At 39.2% G+C, this 20,118-nt stretch overlaps 2 protein-coding genes across 2 annotated transcripts in view; both read right to left on the bottom strand.

The window, feature by feature from the left end:
• Positions 1–8,790, bottom strand: part of pde3b (phosphodiesterase 3B) — a 36,623-nt gene extending 27,833 nt beyond the window's left edge. Inside the window, exon 1 of the mRNA XM_079736644.1 lies at positions 7,795–8,790. Coding sequence (XP_079592770.1) covers positions 7,795–8,727 — 933 coding nt within the window. The 5' untranslated portion in view covers positions 8,728–8,790. The remainder of the gene's footprint in view (positions 1–7,794) is intronic.
• A 3,792-nt stretch (positions 8,791–12,582) lies between these two features.
• LOC307075913 (cleavage and polyadenylation specificity factor subunit 7-like) lies at positions 12,583–19,527 on the bottom strand. The gene is made up of 10 exons (XM_079736665.1): positions 19,441–19,527; positions 19,133–19,222; positions 18,690–18,902; positions 18,448–18,551; positions 18,071–18,216; positions 17,648–17,948; positions 17,431–17,534; positions 17,154–17,298; positions 16,686–17,065; positions 12,583–15,973 (listed from the first exon to the last, which is right to left on the bottom strand). The coding sequence occupies exons 2-9, from the start codon at positions 19,211–19,213 to the stop codon at positions 16,690–16,692; spliced, it is 1,470 nt and encodes a 489-aa protein (XP_079592791.1). The 5' UTR covers positions 19,214–19,222; positions 19,441–19,527; the 3' UTR covers positions 12,583–15,973; positions 16,686–16,689.
• Positions 19,528–20,118: the final 591 nt, after the last annotated feature.

Genomic DNA, 20,118 nt, shown 5'->3' with positions numbered 1-20,118 from the left:
GGTAAATATGGGAGCATGCGGACTGTCAGGCTGAGGCCCAGGGCCAGGTACACTGAACAGGAGGAAGTAGAACAAAGGTCGGAGCTGCATCCCGCCCAATCCTACCTCAAATGTCCAAATTAGTCTTTTGTGTGGCATGGAAATACTTTTGTTCTCTCTGTGTTTATATGATTTGGCAGTCATACACAAAAAAAACATCCTTTTTTTAAAGTTGGCAAAATATGGCTCCATTTAATATTCTGTTTCACTGTACGTGTTTACACCAAAAGCGAAGGCTCGGCAGAACCGATACAAAGTCGATGCAATGACAGATTTAGAAAAACTAAACTAACTAGATAATTTAGCGAAATTTATTGATGCAGAATCAATGGCGCAAGAAAGGTTTGCGGTTCGTACAAGCAACCCTGTGCAAGCAACTTTATTCGCTTCGTTTTAGATTATTATCTTTTTTTCCGCTTATGGTCAGGAAGGTTAACCGTGATTCGTTGAAGTAGATGTTTAATCATAAGCCTAAATATGTTCAGACATAGTGCTGATGCACTGATGGGCATAGGCCCACCCTAATGGGTGGGCCTATGGCGGTTGAGCCGGGGCACGCAAAGTGACATTCCAACACTCTCCCTTTAATGTTTCGTCCTCTCATGTGTCGATGGACGTGGTTCTGGAAACATCAGAAATATGGGGATTTTCTAAATTCCATGTCTATGATGGTAGCCTGTAGCTGCGTCAGGGGGCTGGAGGTCTACGTGCTACAGCTAGTCCTTGGTTGACCCAGAATAGAATTCAGACAGAGGGAGAGGGAGAGAGGCTATAACACACACACACCCAGATGAGGCCAAATTTGAGTCCCCATTCAGCAGGCATTTACAATCCAGCAATAAAACAATATTTTGCAAAATGTAGACATAATCTCAGAATCTGAATTGGTTTATTATTTTAAGTATATTGGCAGGTACAACGAAAATGATATGGTGTGGTTAGGTTTGTCCATAAAAAGACATAAAGCGTGCATAGAATACATAAAGCAATCGAATAAACACCATCCAATCCCAGCTCTTGTAACTGTGGTGACGTGCGCTGTGTCCAAGCATTCACCCTGACAGCAGGCAGGGATCTGAAGGGTCGTTCATAGACACTACCGCGGACAGCCTTAATAACACTCAGCACCTCTCGGTCAGGCCCCAACCCAAACAGTGGACCAGGGCAGCCCACATGCAGCTCTATCAGCGCAGCACACGTGCGAGAGCTGCAGACGGGTCGTGAGATTAGCAGCTGTACGCCGCACACACCCACTGCGTCTCTGTCACCTTAAAAGTCCTCATTGTGCCCAGACATGACATTAACTTCAACAGAGACAGAAATATGCAGCACAAATGTCTCACACACAGAGACACACACACACACACAGTTATGTGTAAAAGCTTAACCACAGACAGACAGACACACACACACACACACACACACACACACTCTAAGAAAAACAACAAACTTCAATGTGTGACGTATTGGAACCATATTGCTATCCTTATCTTCATTTAACTTCTGAAAGAGCTTATGGTTAGTGGGTGTTATATTCACCCAGACATCCTGCCACATAGGATGGTAGAAATAATGTTTAGAGAAATAAGATGATCCTGCAGTATGGTTTATAAAGCTGGAATGATACTGTACATTGAGTATTGTTTAGATCAATCGGATGAAACTGTATGTATAGTATTGTTAAGAGAAATGGAATGATACTGTATAAGAGAAAGGGGAAATGGGCTTTTTTGTGATGCCATGAAATAAAGCAGGGAGCTGTAGTTCTGCATGGTTGATCTGCTATATAACAGATACATTTTTCTCTTGCTGTCAATAAGGGAGAGATAAATGAAGGCTTAGAAGGAGACAGGATGTGGAGGGGGCGAGGAAGGGAGAGAGAAAAGGATCTCCAAGAATCAATTAAACTAAGAAATACGCCCGGGTAAGGAAGATATCCACAAAAGAATATACATATACCCAAATAGATCACACTTGTCTTGTGGACCCTAATCTGGTGTGTCAACCTGTGTGCCTGTGAGGGAAAGCGAGAGAAGCCGAGAGAGATAGTGTGTGTGTCTGTGTATTGTGTGTTATTGCACATGGGTGCAAAGTGAGCTGATTTAAGGGTAGGAGGGGGTTGACTTTGAGAAATAAGGAGTAAAAAAGTAGAGAAACTAGAAGAAAAGGAGGTGGGGATTAGCTAGGCCAAAATACAATCTGTACCATGACAATACTTTGTATAGTTCCATTATGAACACAATGTATAGGGAATCTAAAGATCACAGTTATTCAAAGTCTGTTATTATAGGTAGAAGTATATGTTCCTCAATGAAGTGACTAATACTGCTTCATGGTTTGGCCATTTTCAGTGGGATCTGCCCTCAGCTGCTAAACACACACAAGCCCTCCTCTGTAGCTGCCGCTGACGTCAACCGTCACTTAGCAACAGCCTTTTGGTGTAAAAGCAGCAGTGCTGACACCATTTTCAAAAGACAGACATACGGAGGAAGACAGACAGAAATTCAAAGAATGGGAAAATGGAAAGAGAAGGAGGGAGGGAGTGAAGAAAGGAAATCAAGTATATAAAAGTTTGACAACAGTGGTCATGCACTATTATTTTCCTCTACACAGATAAATGTAGCAAGTTTATATATATTTTTTTTAACACAAAAAATGAAAACTGCTAGAACATCTTGCACGTAGTACAAGAGATTATTTTAACCGAGTTGAACAAAACCGTATCACCCCTTGGCATCCAAGTAATATGAGAACTCGCTCTTATCACCTCCGTCGTGGCGGACTGATAACCTCACAAGCCATCATCTGGACAAAGCTATGCACTATCTGTCCCTCCCTCCGACATTAGCCTGTTGCTGGGCTGAACAACAGTAAACACAAGGTTCAACAACCTCCACGTTGACTTCAAAGATATAGGGCTCCATGTTTCTATCGTTTTAAAAATGATGTCGTAATCCCCAAAAATTCCAAACTAATTTTCAACTAATTATTTTGCTACCCAACCAGTGGACTTTGGGCTGGAAAGAGTTTGTCATCATTTGCCTAACCTTAGCCTTTTGTTACTCACCATTTAGGAGTCAGAAGGGATTTTTTTAATGAGCGATTTGAAGAAATACAAATTAACAAAATAAAACTATGCAGTATATTTTCAAATCAAGATTTTTCAAGTGAATTTTGCTCTACCAAGCTCTGCTAAAGCTATCATAAAAACTAAAGAGCTCCAAGCTAATTGCTAGTGATCATGACGCAAACCGTTTCCAAGGTAACCCGAGTTTTGGAGTACCCGCTCCAGCATTTCCTCATCTGTTTGCACTCACACCATCAGGGCTGACAATGCAGTCACTGCATCCTGTTTCAATCTGCAGTCAGCCGAACACACGGCACCTCATACAGCTTAACCCCTTCAACTCTTCATGTCTGGCTACTGACAAGGGAAAATTAACAGCCACTCCACTAACTCAACACCTTAAACAAAGACGGAGGAGAAAACAGGCTTAAATCCGCTCAACTATGTACTGCTGCAAAACAGTCTGGATATCTTTTTGTTTTGTTTCTATGTGGAGCTCATGATAAATGGGTATACATATGTATGGATTACTGTGAGGGCAGAGTAAGAACATTTATAAGAATATTGCGTTGGTGCATTTATCAAGGTACACATGAACCAGATTGTTACAGCTACAACTTCATTGTTTTTTTTTTACACTACAGCTGGGCCAAATTTCAAACATCTACGAAAGCTATGTGGGGTATAAGTTCCTGAATAAGATTTAACTTAAAAAACTTTTTAACCAAATACGAAATAACCTGTCTGCTGAGGCAATATTCAGCCTTTCCATTTCCCGATAATGGAAACTTTAATAAACATATATGTATATTGGCTGAACAATATTCCTCTAGCATCTATAAAGGTCTGCATGTACTCCATATAAAAGTGTACATAATTTACACAAAAAATTCACCGGAGACTATAGCACCAATTTTCTCACCGCTAAATAAGGAGGTAAGTGACTGAGAACGGCAGTAAATCATTGGTGACTGGAACACAGAAATATACAAACACTATGACTACAATACAATATACAGAGAGGAGTTGTAGTCATGCTTTGCAAGTCCCCGGCAATTAGAGTAAAAATCTAAATGATACACCTTGAATAAAGTTGAATTTATGTCCTTGGATTATGGCAAGTAGAAAAATATTTATATGACAACATTATTCATAATAAATATGTATGTAAATATACATATTTATATCATTCAAATATACATATATATATCTATATATATCTATATATATCTATATATATCTATATATATCTATATATATATATATGTATATATATAAGAATAGGCCAAATAAAATAACATATTTGCATTGATTTGAGTTCTAGATTTTGACTCAAGCCACAAACAATGTTCTGTTGCATTTCACCAAAGCACATTCTGTCTTCTGTACCCCCTCTGCGTCTCTCCTTTCCCATCCCAGCTGGTGGCTGGGCTCTTTTATATTCTATTGGGCGATTAGTAAAACTTGGCTTTTTTTCCCCCTTCCCTTTTTGCAGTCGCCCGGTTGCACGTCACTGGGTTGTGACGTCAATGTTATATCATTCCACATGGCTTTACAGCAACAGAACGTGACATCTGAAAGACACACTGCTGTTTCAACGCTGGCTTCACTTCTAACCCCCTCCCGGGGTCCCTCTCCAGCCTTTCTCTGCAGCCCGTTGTAATGGGGACGGGGGGGTTGTTGAGAGCATTATTTACCCCTGCCTGCATTCTAATCTCAACCAGCACTCACCCACCCACCACCACCTCTAGACCCCTTCGTCACGAGTGGGAACCACACAAAACAGGGTCTCTGAGCCAGTTTCTCCTCAGCAGGGACATCTTCTTATACAGTCTCTTGTGCATTTAGGCTGTTTCATATTGTTGCAATGAAAGCCTCTGTACAACAACTTATGTACAGGAAATAGTAACCTTTCCTTTTCAATCATATTGCATTGTATATATGATTTAGTAGTAAAGTGAGTCAAACAAAAGATACATTTCTAGATAATTTATGTATAACACTATTACATATTGATATTAATGCGATGGACCAAAGCAGATTATAGGCTTTACATTATACTTAATTTTAAAAATTGTTCTCAGTAAATCCTATTTGCAAGTGAGATGCACACTGGTGTCAACAGTGAATCAATCATAGGTGAGTACAACCATTATTAATAATTATTAATTTATTTCTCACCAATTTCACTCATACCCATTCATACAGTATCCATTAGTGAACACCGTTAAATAATTTATCAATCTAAAATATAGCTGTATAGCCTAATAAGTGGTAAAGGCTACATCTGCTTTTCTTTTATTGACAAAGTCAGACGGCATGCACTTGCAACCTCTGTCTATATAGTTCCCAAAGAGCTCTTGAAGATGTTGTGGATTCATTGGTTTTCAAATATAAAATGCACCAAAATAGTATAGGTTTTATGTTTTAAAGTGTGTACCATATGTAATAGAGATAAACAGAAAGTAAGTCTGTTACATGTATCATGAATCAGCAGACAACGAGTGTAAACAATGCAATACATACCTGTTCACCTACTGCTTAAACATTGTGCCCACTAATGTACACATATGTACAGTGTGTGTATGTATGAATGTCTGTGTGTGTGTGTGTGTGTGTGTGTGTGTGTGTGTGTGTGTGTGTGTGTGTGTGTGTGTGTGTGTGTATGTGTGTGTCTTAAGAGTAAGGGTAAACACTGGATGCAGTGATAGTGTTTACTACTTTATAGAGTGCAACATGCCAAATGTATTAGATATCATAATATAACAAAAAATGAATTTCTAATGGCGGGGATTCATTGATAATTAATGATGCCTGTGTAAGGGTACTTCTTTTTTAATATTGAGATTATGTGCCATATAGGCCTAAATATGCTTGCATATACAATGCAATATGTTGTACAAATTACAACATATGTGTAATTTGAAACATCAACAGTTAAATATTGTATTATTTCCTATGTTTCAGGAATAGCTGCACTCTCAAATTCATACTGGTGAGGATAGTATACATGTAAATTGTTACGTTTGTGATATATATATATATGCAATTGCAATAACACATTTGTTACACACTGTAATATATAAAGATATATGTATATACATATATACACACATATATATATATACACATACATATACACACACACCGAAACATAGGAAAACATACAATGCCTTTCCCTTAATGTTGCCCTATATTTTCTAACATCACTTGATGTTGTCTTGAAATTGACTATATAGGTAAGAGAACGTTTAACATTTAAACATACATGTCATTTTGGGGGATAGACTTTATAACAGTGAGTTTGTATTTGAACAAGGGAAAGCCTTTGGGTGGATGTTCAGTAAGGCACACGACATATGTAAACAAATGTGTAAAACGAAAATACCATGACTGCAACATGCCCTGCATGTATACTCAACACCTGACTTCCATTTTAAAATAATTATTTAAATTGGCTGTCAATCAACTGACCAAGTGTGCACGTCACAGCTCAGCCATTCCCACAGTATGACAGGAGTCAGTCTGACGTATAGGACCCGATTTACCATTTGGTGACATCGCACATCGGGTAAAAAATCAGGATGGGCTGCGTTTGCAAAAATGCCTTAATCCGACTCAATTATTAATCCAAAAATACCTCAGAAAAAGACTTGGAAGATCAAGGCAATGCATATACACTACTTGTTTTGATAACCATTACTGAAGGCTGCAAGATAAAGAATGAGCTAAAATATTAAGGAAACCATATTAAAAAGGCAAAGGCCTCCAATCCCTCAGTCCACATCGACAAAGTTAGCTGATAATTCTGAATTGTATATACAAAGACATATTGTAAACAAGGCAGTAATCTTCCTTAATTTTCAACATTACTTGCTTGCAATTTCTTATTTCTCAGTTTTTTCTATTGCAAAATACAATCAATTAGAGGCTTAACCCATGCGAAAGGTTGTATTAACCCCCTTTCATGTGAAAGATTGTATTGAATGGATAATTTGAAAAGTGCCTGTTAGTATTTGAATAGAATAGGCACTTGATGTGGGCTTATTCAATGGCGATACAGTAATGTAATATCTAAATATTATATGAAATGTATTCAATCCAACCAAAAATGTTTTTTTGGTCGAAATTTGAAATCGACTCAATCGAGACAGAATAATCCTAAAAAACTGAACCATTAGCAAACTGGCACACCAGGCAAGGCAAATGTATTTCTACAGCCCATTTCATACCCAAAAGGCAACCCAAGGGGCATACTCATGGTGACAGGGTCAGTTAAGTCATAGTAATATGGTTTAATGTGTAAGATGTTAATATGTTACGGAAGATGGTATAAATATGTTTGTATGATGCTGTATGATGTTTTGTAATAACCACTAAACTAAGTGAACAAAACTTGATACTCCCTTAGACATAAAACAAAAAATAACATTCATTGAGGTGAGGTTGGTTTATTGTCAAGGTTAAAAATAACTAATGCCTACTCACAAATATTTAGATTTTTGACAATTGGGACAACTTAAGAGGCACTTCACAGCAAAATACACAAATGTTTCCACAAAGAATAAAATGTGGTAAATTGTTGTAATCTCTTATTTTTTAAGTTTATTTTCTGTGCTTGTGTTTTCTGCATGAACAAGTAGCAAGCCTAGTTCTACTTTACAAAGAGCACCTGCAGCAGGACCTACCTGTTCTCTTGATATGCATGGCAAGGAGGGTCTGCGGGGCATCTTACAACTTCCATAATAGCTGGTTGACGTCTCTCCCAATGAAACGCAACTGGACCTCCTCCTCGGTCTGATCACTGGGACCTTTTCCTCTGCGCTGGAAATCCTATTTGGTACTTCCCTCGACGGGTAATAATGGTCAAACCCGAGTCCCAACAGTGAGCCACATATCCCAGCAAAGCAAGCAAAGAATGGCCTTAATAATGGAGGCAGGCCGGTTAAACTAGTGAACGAAACCAACCATACAACGCTTGCAAAAAACAGTATAAGAATACTGTGTTTGAGTTTCAAAGTCGGGATCAGTGTAAGTAGACCTACACATCCCAACACGAACAACAACCTGCCCACCATTTGCATCTGGTGTTGGTCCTCTCCCCATTGCAAAAACCGCAAAACCAAAAAATCTCCAAGGAAACATGATGCTGGTAGTGATAGGAGCCAACAGGTATTACTTTCTTTCTTTTTCCTTCTCAGATAAAATGTTAAAAAGAAGAATGCACAGCCTATGCTGAATAAAGGACTGATAGATTGAGAGAACCCCGACAAAAAAGTCCGCAAATCCCAAAGCGAGTCACTTTGTAAACCCCTAGAAATAAGAAAAGAAACTAGAACAAATATAAATGCACCAACATAAAGGGCTGAAATTTTAAACAATTTTGAATTGAGAATGTCTTCGTTGCAAAACCTGCACACGTTGAACAAAAATCCCCTTTGATGGTCCTGTTTGAGAGGGGTGACGCAGCTCTTCACATAACCGTTCCTGAAGCTCTCGGAGCTGTTTACACTTCCAATGCCATCGTGGAGCCTTATTTTGCTGTGCAGAACATCTCCTTCAGCCATGTTTCTACTGTCGCCACTTGCTTCAGACCTGATCCAGACAAAAGTTTTCTTCATCCAGCAATCGTGCCGTATTAACGCTCAACTACATGACGGCAAACGCACTCCATGGTCACTCAAATGTGCCACAGCACTTAAGACCGAAGAGAGAGTAGGTATGGTGTTGTTTTTACAGAAAGGGTGCTCTGTGTCGCCGCCTACATGTGACAATTGAGATTTCGGTGTCTGCAGCAATACATCTTTAGTGACTTCAGAGCATGCTTCTTCCATAGGATTGGTTCTGTACACGTTTTTGTTAACCAAACGTTCGGATTTGTTTTAAAACATAGATTTGGTCCTTCGATAAGCAAAGGGCCGACATGTGGCTAAAGTCTTACGGACACTTAATGTCTTTAAAGAAAAATAAATGTTGGCTCGACATTTAAATATAAAGGTAGTAGTATTGTTTTCAAATAAGTGTCAAATGTTAATTGCGAAGCTGTCTGTATCGTTGAACGACACATTGTTCGAGGATTATTTAGGCAGATGAATTAGCCATCGTATAGCCCTACTGCACATACACATACAAGACAAGGTACCACAGATATTATTCCTTTTGCGATCCTAGTTTTTTTTGCATTTCAAAGTAGTGTGGTTTTCTCATGAGTGAAAAACTATTGGAAAAAATAACATCGATTGAAAAACACTGCTCTGGGATCGGCTAGTTATCCTTGTTGCGCAGTCCTAGGAAAATAAAACGATTGTCGATCGAACTGATAACGTCCCAACATGTGCCCATAACATAAATGGACACATAGACAAATATGGCGGCCCATTCATTGAATTGGTTCTGCTTATTGACGCCGTGAACCCAAGATCCCGCGACAGATGGGCTGGCACTTTGATTTATTGGAGCTGAGATCTTGTATTTGGATTTTGGATCCCGGGAACGCATACGTCAGAAACGGCGACAGAAGAGGAGGAAAGCCAGAAGGATCAAATCTCCTATAATCGCTTTCGCCTTTTGCTGTGAACGTGCAGGTAGTTTCCGATAGCGCGCGTAAATGTATGATAGCGCATCATCTGACCTTTCTTTATAGGTCCATGCATCTGACCTCGAAGTGCATTCACGTTTTATGTTGTTGTTTAATGGTTTGATTACAAAACGTTGTGCAAAGTAAGGAGAAAGTGTAGTATGTGTCGTAAACAACTTCATCATTTTGTACGTATCTATACAATTCGAATGTACCGAACCACAAGGCAGAAAAAGCAAATGCAATATGGATGCAATACATTGAGCAAAATGCATTTTGAGTGTGACTAGCCATCACACAGGACGTTTTAAAATCTGCCTTGCCCTTAAGTCAAGCTGCAGTCGAATAGTATTTTTGCTTAGATGAGTTCCTAACTGACTGAAATGACCCAGAAGTATCTAAGCGGCAGCCACAATAAGAGCTTCAAAGGTTCCTTTCCTATTTAGCATAGGGAACATCCTTTACGAAAGGAAAGGAGATTCCTTGCAGCAGGCACATTTACAGCAATAGATACATTAGGCCGTTCACTGTAAAAATAAATAAATAAAAGGAGTGACAATTATACTCGTGAAGCTCTATGTCCATACATATAAGTGGACTGGAGTAAGCAACCATTCTCAATGTGACAACTATTTTGTTATTTCCTGACTCCTTCTCCTTATTCTTCTTATGACGTATTTCATTGAAGGGTGGTTTGGAAAGGACATAGGACATCATCATCATCAGTCTCCACAACGCGTTGAGCTGAAGCCTCATCTTTAATCGGCCCCTATTAAAGGGGTCCATTGACACTCATCACAAGTCGTTTCGAAATCTGCCCTGCCCTGTGACTATGGCTGTGGTATGATAGCCTTTTTTGCTTACGAAGCTCCTAACTAAAATGATCCGGAAGTACCAAAGTGGCAGGCATGAAAAGAGTTTGAATTCTGTTAATACTAAGGAAAGGTGCTTCAATGCTTTCCTTTCGTACCCTTTAGCATTAGTACACTGGACAATCCTTTACGAGCGTAAAGGGGTTAATGCCGTCACACAATTGTTTGCAACAGGAACATTTAAAGCAACAGATCATTCATCCGTTCACGATCAACATGACCAAGAACTATTTTGAGACAATCATCCTAGCTAGGATCTATGTCCATAAATACGAGTGGACAGGAGTGTGAGCTTGAGCAGCATAACAACTATTTCGTTTCCAATTTATGACTGGGAACCTTTATTCATTTTTTTTTATTTCAAATCCAACATGAAGTAGTTTCACCGGGATGTCCGCATTTATACAGCCAGCATGAAAAAGCACAGTATGAACACACGGGCAAAGTATTTCTGACGCGCTTTTAGTGGTCCATCTTTGGAACATTAGTTTCATATGCCAGACCTACGTTCAAAACATCCCCCGTCCCATAATAACAAGTGGATTATATAAGCACCGCATGGTCTTTTCCAAAGTCCTTATGAATTATCCTTCACATCTTTCCTTGACCTTATGCAATTTTCCAATTGAGGTCAGCGAAAAGAGTAAAGGTACGTAATATGTTTGACTATCTAACCTCAACCATGGTGACATCCCGGATGGAAGTGTCCACCTGCTAAATGGATAGATAAGCCCTCCAGTTAACTGTCCACCACAGGTAGGCTGCTAGACTTATCTATCCAGCATGCATCTGGGTGGACACTCACAAAAGTTGTAAAAACGAAAATAATTTAGATATTTGTAAGTTGTTCCTACGAGACCAGAGGTCTAACTACGAAGACAGTTCCAAATACCCAAGATATATTTTTGTTAGTTGGCTACACTAAGCCTAAAAACCGCACTGAGGGGCAACATTCGCATATATGGACAAGTCTACCAGAGCTGCATATTTTGACAAGATGAGCAAAGTAGGCTATAATATTAAACAAATATTACCAATTTAAAAACATAAGCCATGCAAAACGTGCAAGGGCAGGAAGGAAAGCTGGCAACAAATTGCAGATTGTGTGAATGTGTGATTATCACTGCCCCATCATTAAGTCATGAGTAGATCTTACTGTAATTACAAGTGTGTATTCCATGAAATAAATGTGTTGCTTAGATGTGTTAAAAGAAAGAAAGTCAATTGTAACCTAATTATTTTACGATAAACTGTCTTGGGAGCAAATAAAGAACTTGCTCAGAGAAGACTCTGTGGGTCCACTTTAGTCTTTTTCAACTATTTTATCCAGCTTTCAATTTGCCTATGTTAGCACAGATGGTGAGTGTCGACACTTGGCTGTCATTTATTTATCTTTAATTACTTGCTGATGGTGGTGGTCTGCACATTCAACAAATACCCCCCCCCCCCCCCCCCCCCCCCCCCCCCTATAGTCTATGGCCTCCACTAGGCCAGGAGGATCACATGGCTAAGGAATTAACCTTAATTTAAACAGGGTGTAGTCAAAGTTACATTTGAATCTTTCTTCAGGTGTGCCTTGCAAAGGGAGAATGCTTAAATGTCAAGGCAACTATATAATTATTTGTATTTGGACAGACAATGTGAGTACAAAAGACTCTTCAAAGAAGTGAAACATGAGGGAACTAATGCTATAATAATATTTCGGTACTGTCCTTTATTTCAAAGCATGGACTGAAATTAAGGTACTTTACTTTGTACTTAGGAACAGGAGAACAAAATAAAACATTTAAACTATTGAAAAGAGATTAAAAGAGGCTATTTTCTCCTGACACAGACAAATAATATATAAATCACAACAATTCTTCATAGTATATATCCTGAATATATACATCTAGTAATGTATTCCAAATAATTCCCAAGTTTCTGTACCCATTGATTGACGGAACTAGAGCTTTTACATCACAATGTCTCAATGACCTCCTTCAGTTTGAAAGCATAGGAGCATTGGAATGGTATTTATTGCGCTATAATAATGTTATTTTGGTAATTGATTAGTAATTAATCTTGATATTATCTTGCCATTATGAGAGGACATTGTTGTGTTTGAAACGGCCAAAATGTTTCTCATGCAAGACTAATGAAAAGTTTGTTTAAGTTAGCCTAGGCTACGGTATATTTACGTTGATTTATTATTTACAGTACTACAACTCTCTTGACTCCTCTCAAAATGGCAGTTTAACGCCAACAAGAAAACCCATTATGACTTCTGATGTAAAATACCTATTGCCATATTACCTTATTTCAAAGCTCCATTGATCAAACACCAATATATTATTAATCGGAATACATAAATCTAAATTCACAAACCTTTAGTATTTCTCAATATTATTTTGAATGATCATGAAAATAAACCTTGGACAATACTCTACTTTAGTTTGTACTATTCCTTTGTTTTTTTGTTATTTGTTCTGTGTGGTTCAATTTTTCATAAAACGAAAAAATAATTAACATTGAGTAACCCTAGCATTTTGTATGAGAGAAAGTGTGATTGGTACTGGAAGAAACTATAGGAAGACAATAAAAAAGTAAATTTACAACTGCAAAAAAAACGGATTGCTACAGGTAAGGTCGTAGATTACTGTAAAATCCACCTCTTGGTTAAATAAGGTCAGAAAAAGACGCAAAAATTGTTGTTCAACCGACATTGTTTCAACTTAAAAAAAACTTCTGAATGTTTGCCGAGATTAGGTTTTAGAATATTTACTGATATTATACATTGCTGTATTTATCTATTTCACCTAGATTTATTTTACCAGCCATTACATACATTATTGAATTCATGTCAGTAACTCGCTAGTCTAATACAAGTGTTCCAATATGTCTGAGAGTGTGACATGGCTTTCCATCATCAAATCATCCTAATAATTCATTATTTTCACGTCCGATTTTTTGACATTTGAACCTCAGGCATTTCTTCTTCACAAACATTTGAACCAGGCCATGACCTCAAGGGCAGGTGAACAGTGAACCTGATGCATAATTGTTAAGAAGTTGTGATTGATGCAGGAATCTCCTGATGCAATGTGGCAAGAAACTTGAGGATTTTCAAAAGGTTTTCTTTTGCAATTCGACAAAGATCCTGGACTTAGCCTATCATTTTTCTTAAAGGCACATTAGTAGCAATTATGATATATAGCTCCCCCAATGGCTGATACATCATACAGTGGGGCAAAAAAGTATTTAGTCAGCCACCAATTGTGCAAGTTCTTCCACTTAAAAAGATGAGAGGCCTGTAATTTTCATCATAGGTATACCTCAGCTATGAGAGACAAAATGAAAAAAAAAAAATCTAGAAAATCACTGTCTGATTTTTAAAGAATTTATTTGCAAATTATGGTGGAAAATAAGTATTTGGTCAATAACAAAAGGTCATCTAAATACTTTGTTACATGCCCTTTGTTGGCAATGACAGTGGTCAAACGTTTTCTTTAAGTCTTTACAAGGTTTTCACACACTGCTGCTGGTATTTTGGCCCATTCCTCCATGCAGATCTCCTCTAGAGCGGTGATGTTTTTGGGCCTTCGCTGGGCAACACGGACTTTCAACTCCCTCCAAAGATTTTCTATGGGGTTGAGATCTGGAGACTGGCTAGGCCACTCCAGGACCTTGAAATGCTTCTTACGAAGCCACTCCTTTGTTGCCCGGGCGGTGTGTTTGGGGTCATTGTCATGCTGAAAGCCCAGCCACGTTTCATCTTCAGTGCCCTTGCTGATGGAAGTAGGTTTTCACTCAAAATATTACGATACATGGCCCCATACATTCTTTCCGTCACACAGATCAGACGTCCTGGTCCCTTGGCAGAAAAACAGCCCCAAAGCATGATGTTTCCACCCCCATGCTTCACTGTAGGTATGGTGTTCTTTGGATGCAACTCAGCATTCTTTCTCCTCCAAACACTACGAGTTGAGTTTTTACCAAAAAGTTATATTTTGGTTTCATCTGACCATATGACATTCTCCCAATCCTGTTCTGGATCATCCAAATGCTCTCTAGCAAACTTCAAACGGGCCCGGACATGCACTGGCTTTAGCAGGGGGACACGTCTGGCACTGCAGGATTTGAGTCCCTGGCGGCGTAGTGTGTTAGTGATGGTAATGGACCAAAGTAACAAAGGCTTGTTACTTTGGTCCCAGCTCTCTGGAGGTCATTCACTAGGTCCCCCCGTGTGGTTCTGGGATTTTTTTTCACCGTTCTTGTGATCATTTTGACCCCACAGGGTGAGATCTTGCGTGGAGCCCCAGATCGAGGGAGATTATCAGTGGTCTTGTATGTATTCCATTTCCTAATAATTGCTCCCACAGTTGATTTCTTCACACCAAGCTGCTTACCTATTGCAGATTCAGACTTCCCAGCCTGGTGCAGGTCTACAATTGTGTTTCTGGTGTCCTTTGACAGCTCTTTGGTCTTGGCCATAGTGGAGTTTGGAGTGTGACTGTTTGAGGTTGTGGACAGGTGTCTTTTATACTGATAAGGAGTTCAAACAGGTGCCATTAATACAGGAAACGAGTGGAGGACAGAGGAGCCTCTTAAAGAAGAAGTTACAGGTCTGTGACAGCCAGAAATCTTGCTGGTTTGTAGGTGACCAAATAATTATTCCCACCATAATTTGCAAATAAATTCTTAAAAAAATCACAGTGATTTTCTGGATTTGTTTTTTTCATTTTGTCTCTCATAGCTAAGGTTTACCTATGATGAAAATTACAGGCCTCTCTCGTCTTTTTAAGTGGGAGAACTTGCACAATTGGTGGCTGACTAAATACTTTTTTGCCCCACTGTACATTTGACTAGTTCTCTTTGGTCATGATGATCAACCATTGCGAATATTTCTGAAAACTGGTGGCAGCCAACAAAGCTCCTGTAAGTTCAGTTAGGTAAGGGAACATTGGGCAAAGATGAAGTGCGCACAATTTCAACCCTATGAGGCAAACAATGACTGACATATTGCCAGTTAAAGTTATAACCTTGCACCAGCACCACATTTTGCCCAACAGACATATTTTTCAGCAAATATAACCTGAACGCCAAATAAACTGAATAGAACCACACATGGTTAAGGAACATTTTCTGGTCAATTGTATTCAGCCCAAATTTTATACAAAATATTAAAGAAATTGAACATTTACATGTAAGTACAAGAAACTGAATTTCAGCCAAAGCCTAAAAATCTATTGGTCATTTTACAAAAATCAGATGACCAAAAATGAAAAGTAAACAGACAAGAAAAGGCATGTAGGGCTTTTGAGTGTGTTGATATTAAAATTGTTCATTTTGTCGATCTCACCATCAGTCCCTGCTTGATAATCCCAGAAGCCCCTGGGCTTGATGCAGAAACTAAGTCTTGTCCGGGAATGGAAAGTTCTGGGGGGTGAGGGGGAAGGTACAGCTTTCAACAATAATATTGCCAAAACGTTGAGGGACAACAAGCAACAGGTGTCCACATGTGACAACTTTAAATTTCTCAAAACAGACCATACCTACATTCTAAAGTTGCACTTTTAAGGCCCAATTAAATCTTCTATTTCAATGCAATGCATTTTAAATGTCATTTTCTTACTGTATTCTACAGTATGTTCAGAGGATGCCCGGCGATTTATACATAAAAAATAATGTTCACACGGTAAAAACGTATGCTTGCAGAACACACATTAAAAAACAACTGTTATGTGGCCAAGATGTTTGGCTCAATGAATAATTTTTAAAAATATGAACTTCAGAATTTTTCAAGTATCAATCTATTCATTGTCAGAACTTTAGATACTGATGTTAAACTCTAAGAGTCATAAATCACTGTGACAATATCAAATACACATACAATGCCTATTCTGAAGCTCACAGAAAAACATGAATGTACAAGAGAAATTAGTGATCAATTTTAAGCATGCATGAGATATACATGTGCAGAAACATTATCTGTGCCACAACAACTGCAATAAAAATAATAATATAGAATTTCAATATTGAATTACAGCTTATTCCCTAGGCTGTCGGTTGCGCTAGTACTACAGGATCGCTGTACATACATATAGTATCAGTTAGTGCAAGTTGCACCGGAGAGCTAATGCAAGCTTACCACTCTAGCGGTATCGGTCCCTTGGATCCCTATGCCTGTCTCGTTCACGAGTGTCCCGCTCACGAGGGTCCCGCTCACGAGGGTCCCGCTCACGAGGGTCCCGGGGGTCCCGCTCACGAGGGTCCCGGGGGTCCCGCTCACGAGGGTCCCGGGGGTCCCGCTCACGAGGGTCCCGCTCATGAGTGTTCCTATCACGCGTGTCTCGCTCACGCGTGTCCCGCTCACGTGTGTCTCGCTCACGTGTGTCCCGCTCATGATTCCGGTCCCTCCCCCCACTCCAGGAACGTTCTTTGTACCTGCGGGACTTTCCATGAGAGTCCTCTCTTTCACGGTCTCTGTTACGATCTCGCTCTTTGACACGATCCCTCTCCCGGTCTCTCCTGAGGAGAATCATACAATTGAATGTTGACTACAGGTTAAAGGTTAGGTGAAATAAGCTTTAAGACATTACATTAGTAGCGTTCAAACCTTGAGTCATAGTTGCCCCGGATGGATACTAAACAGTCTTTGAGTGATGTGACCAGGGCCTGGCAGCAGTCATCTTCATATACTCTGGATTGTTTAATGACTGCAATAGCAGTCAAAAGAGTCTCGGTTGCCATGTGCATGTCCCCTGTGAGAAGGGCAGACAGTTTGTATAAATTAGTTAATGCCTTTTAGAACTGTTTGTAAGTAAACGGATCATGTCTACTTTGTGATATCAATGTGTTCCGTGTTAAGTTCACCGTTTGAGATATACATTTACCTGTTGTTGCATCTGACACAGCCTTGCTGATGGCTGTACTGGTTATGGTCCTATTTCTGTTCATTAGCTCTTCAAAATCATCATCAGATTTTTGAGTAGAGTTCCTGAAATCAAGTAAGAATCAGCCCAGTTACACATTTATATACAACATGCGGGTTTGTGGATGGCTGCAAAACTATAACAACATTTATTTTTGTACACCACAAAATTATCTTACTTTTTGGGCTGGTAAGCACTACTGTTTTGTGGTGGCAAGAAGGCTGGATTTATATGAAGACTTGGGGGTGGCTGACCATAATGAAAAGGTGGCGGGGGGAAAGGAGGGACCATAGGTTGGGGAATATTTAAAGGAATGTGCAAGGGTTGCGGTGGTGGATGATTGAGGAATGGGTTTGAAGGAGGGTAGTTTGGAGGGGGTATAAGGGGATAAATCAATGGCATTGGGGGAGGGTTGAGGTTTGCAGAGTTGGGCGGTGGCGAGTCCAATTCTTTGGGATCCTTAACACGCATCGGCATACCTATAGAGGACACAGAACAATAATTATAAAGACATCCTGAATTGAATAACAAACAAATGATATTATAGTTTTATATTATATATAAATTATTATATATTTGTAATGTGATGTAAAATCCTTACGCTTGTTTGCCAGCGTCTCAAAAAAGGCAAGGTTTTGGTATGTTGCTGAGCGACAGCTCAGATTCTCCCCACTTATTTTACATTGTGGTACTTTATCCAGTAACGTCCTCAATGATCCCTCCGAGGCCACCACCACTTCGGCATACCTGTATACAGAGTAAAATCAATAAAGTATGTGCTTCAGACCTTCAAAAACCCAGATCAGATCAAAGATTTGCAACACCACTACATGGTTTTAGAACATTGGAGAGAAAATAACAGCAGTGTGAACTGGTTAGTCTTAGAGCATCTGAAGCAATTGCATGGGGGATTTGGCGCAAATCGTAGAGGGTGGTTTTCATCTCTCAAACAAATGGCGAAAGCACCTCAAACCTTACCCTCTTGACTGTCCGTTGATTTTGTTCTCTGCAAATTTTATCTCTATTATGTCCATCACTCCCAAAGATTGTGCCATGTGCATAAGATCTTTGTCAGATATCCACTGGAAGAAGCAGAATATAAGAATTAACATGACTTTGCACTGTGTTTTGCACGTGTCCACCTTACAACCATAATCCTGAACCGTATGCATAATTTTGTAACCATGAATACTCAACAAAAAACTTCTCATGTCACTCACCCAGGAGAAATTTCCAACATATAAGGAATGTTTGCTTGTGGATGGTTCTCCTCTGTCTATTGATGGTAGTTTTCTCCCCACTTCATGTGGGGTATTTATTGCTGGACGTTTTTGCATTTGATTAGGCACCACCGACTTGTCTTGATTGACTAAACCAGTCAGAACAGCGTCATAAAGTTCACTTGCCTCTGTTGTTTTGTCAAAGTCGTTCCCCTAGAATGAAGAAAGTATCAACAGTTATCCAGTGGTGATGCTCAAATCGGAGAACGGGAATCTAGGGTCGGATGTGTTTACATGCATTTCATTATAGTACAGTATGTAAAACATATTACCATGTTATACACACACTATGTATTCAAAATAATCAATCTATTTTATATAATACATACTCATACTATGGATTACTCTTTGCCAAAATGTCAACATGTCGTCTGTAAACTAACCTCAAAATGTTCGTTCATGTCATCGTAGAGATTTAGGAGCTCGTTCTGAGATGTATCGTTCGCAGGTTCTGCGGAAGCCATCGTGTAGGCCTAAATTCATCAATGTAATATAAGCCTGCAGCCAGTTATTTGTATGTATTCCTTTTGAACTTTGTTCGAATGTGCAATTTGCAGAATTATATTTGATAACAATATGTTGAGTGAGTATTACAACAATATGATGCCTCGTCTAGAACTCGACTATAACATGCTAATCGACCCCAGGGAGGGAAAGTCGATTACGGAATATTACAACAATGCAAACTCACATTCAAAACCTACATCTAATTAACATCCATGATATAGGATCACGCGCGTGTTTTGCGAGCTATGAACATTAAGAGGCGAAAAACACAGCACCCAAGACATAACGCGAATTTGCCTGTTTACTGATGGCTCCTAAAACAGTGCATTTATCAAATTGGGCCGGAATGAAACACACTTCCCATACATTATGGTTCCGTTTGTCTGCATATCTTACTCCTTAAAATCAAATCAACCCTATGCAGGGTTAATAACTTACGAAACCTAGCTAATCGAAGCCAAAATCGTAAATTGCCATAACTCAGTCAATTGATTCGTATTTCATTTTTACGACTAATTTATCGCGTATATGAGTTTTATTAAAACGCGGGAAATCGCTCTAAAATAGGCGAGTGTCTTCCTGTTGTGTTTAACCTCTACGTCACGAACGCGCCGGAAAACAGAGTCAGGTAAACAGAAAGCCCATTGACTATTTTTTAATATATATATATATAGTTAGGGCCTTTCTTCGACCACCACACACATATACTTTTTTACTATGGAAAAAAGCAGATAAATGCACATGAGGCTGCGGAGCAAAGAGTGCCAGCTTCCCATTAATACACAAGTATTACTGTAAGAAGGCCATGACCAGTAGGAAACAGTGGACAGCAAAAGTCAGAAACTTCGGGTATGCTCCGAAT

This window comes from Pollachius pollachius, assembly GCF_949987615.1.
Source record: "Pollachius pollachius genome assembly, chromosome: 5".
In the NCBI taxonomy this organism is placed as follows: Eukaryota; Metazoa; Chordata; class Actinopteri; order Gadiformes; family Gadidae; genus Pollachius; species Pollachius pollachius.
This window is presented reverse-complemented; position numbering and strand designations above follow the sequence as displayed.

Excerpts from the sequence above, each read along its gene's own strand:
- LOC307075913 (XM_079736665.1), bottom strand. The coding sequence starts at position 19,213 with ATGGCTTCCGCAGAACCTGCGAACGATACATCTCAGAACGAGCTCCTA. Across the intron at positions 18,552-18,689 it reads ATGTTGGAAATTTCTCCTGG|TGGATATCTGACAAAGATCT; the intron begins GTGAGTGACATG and ends TGCTTCTTCCAG. Across the intron at positions 17,066-17,153 it reads CGGGGCAACTATGACTCAAG|GAGAGACCGGGAGAGGGATC; the intron begins GTTTGAACGCTA and ends GATTCTCCTCAG.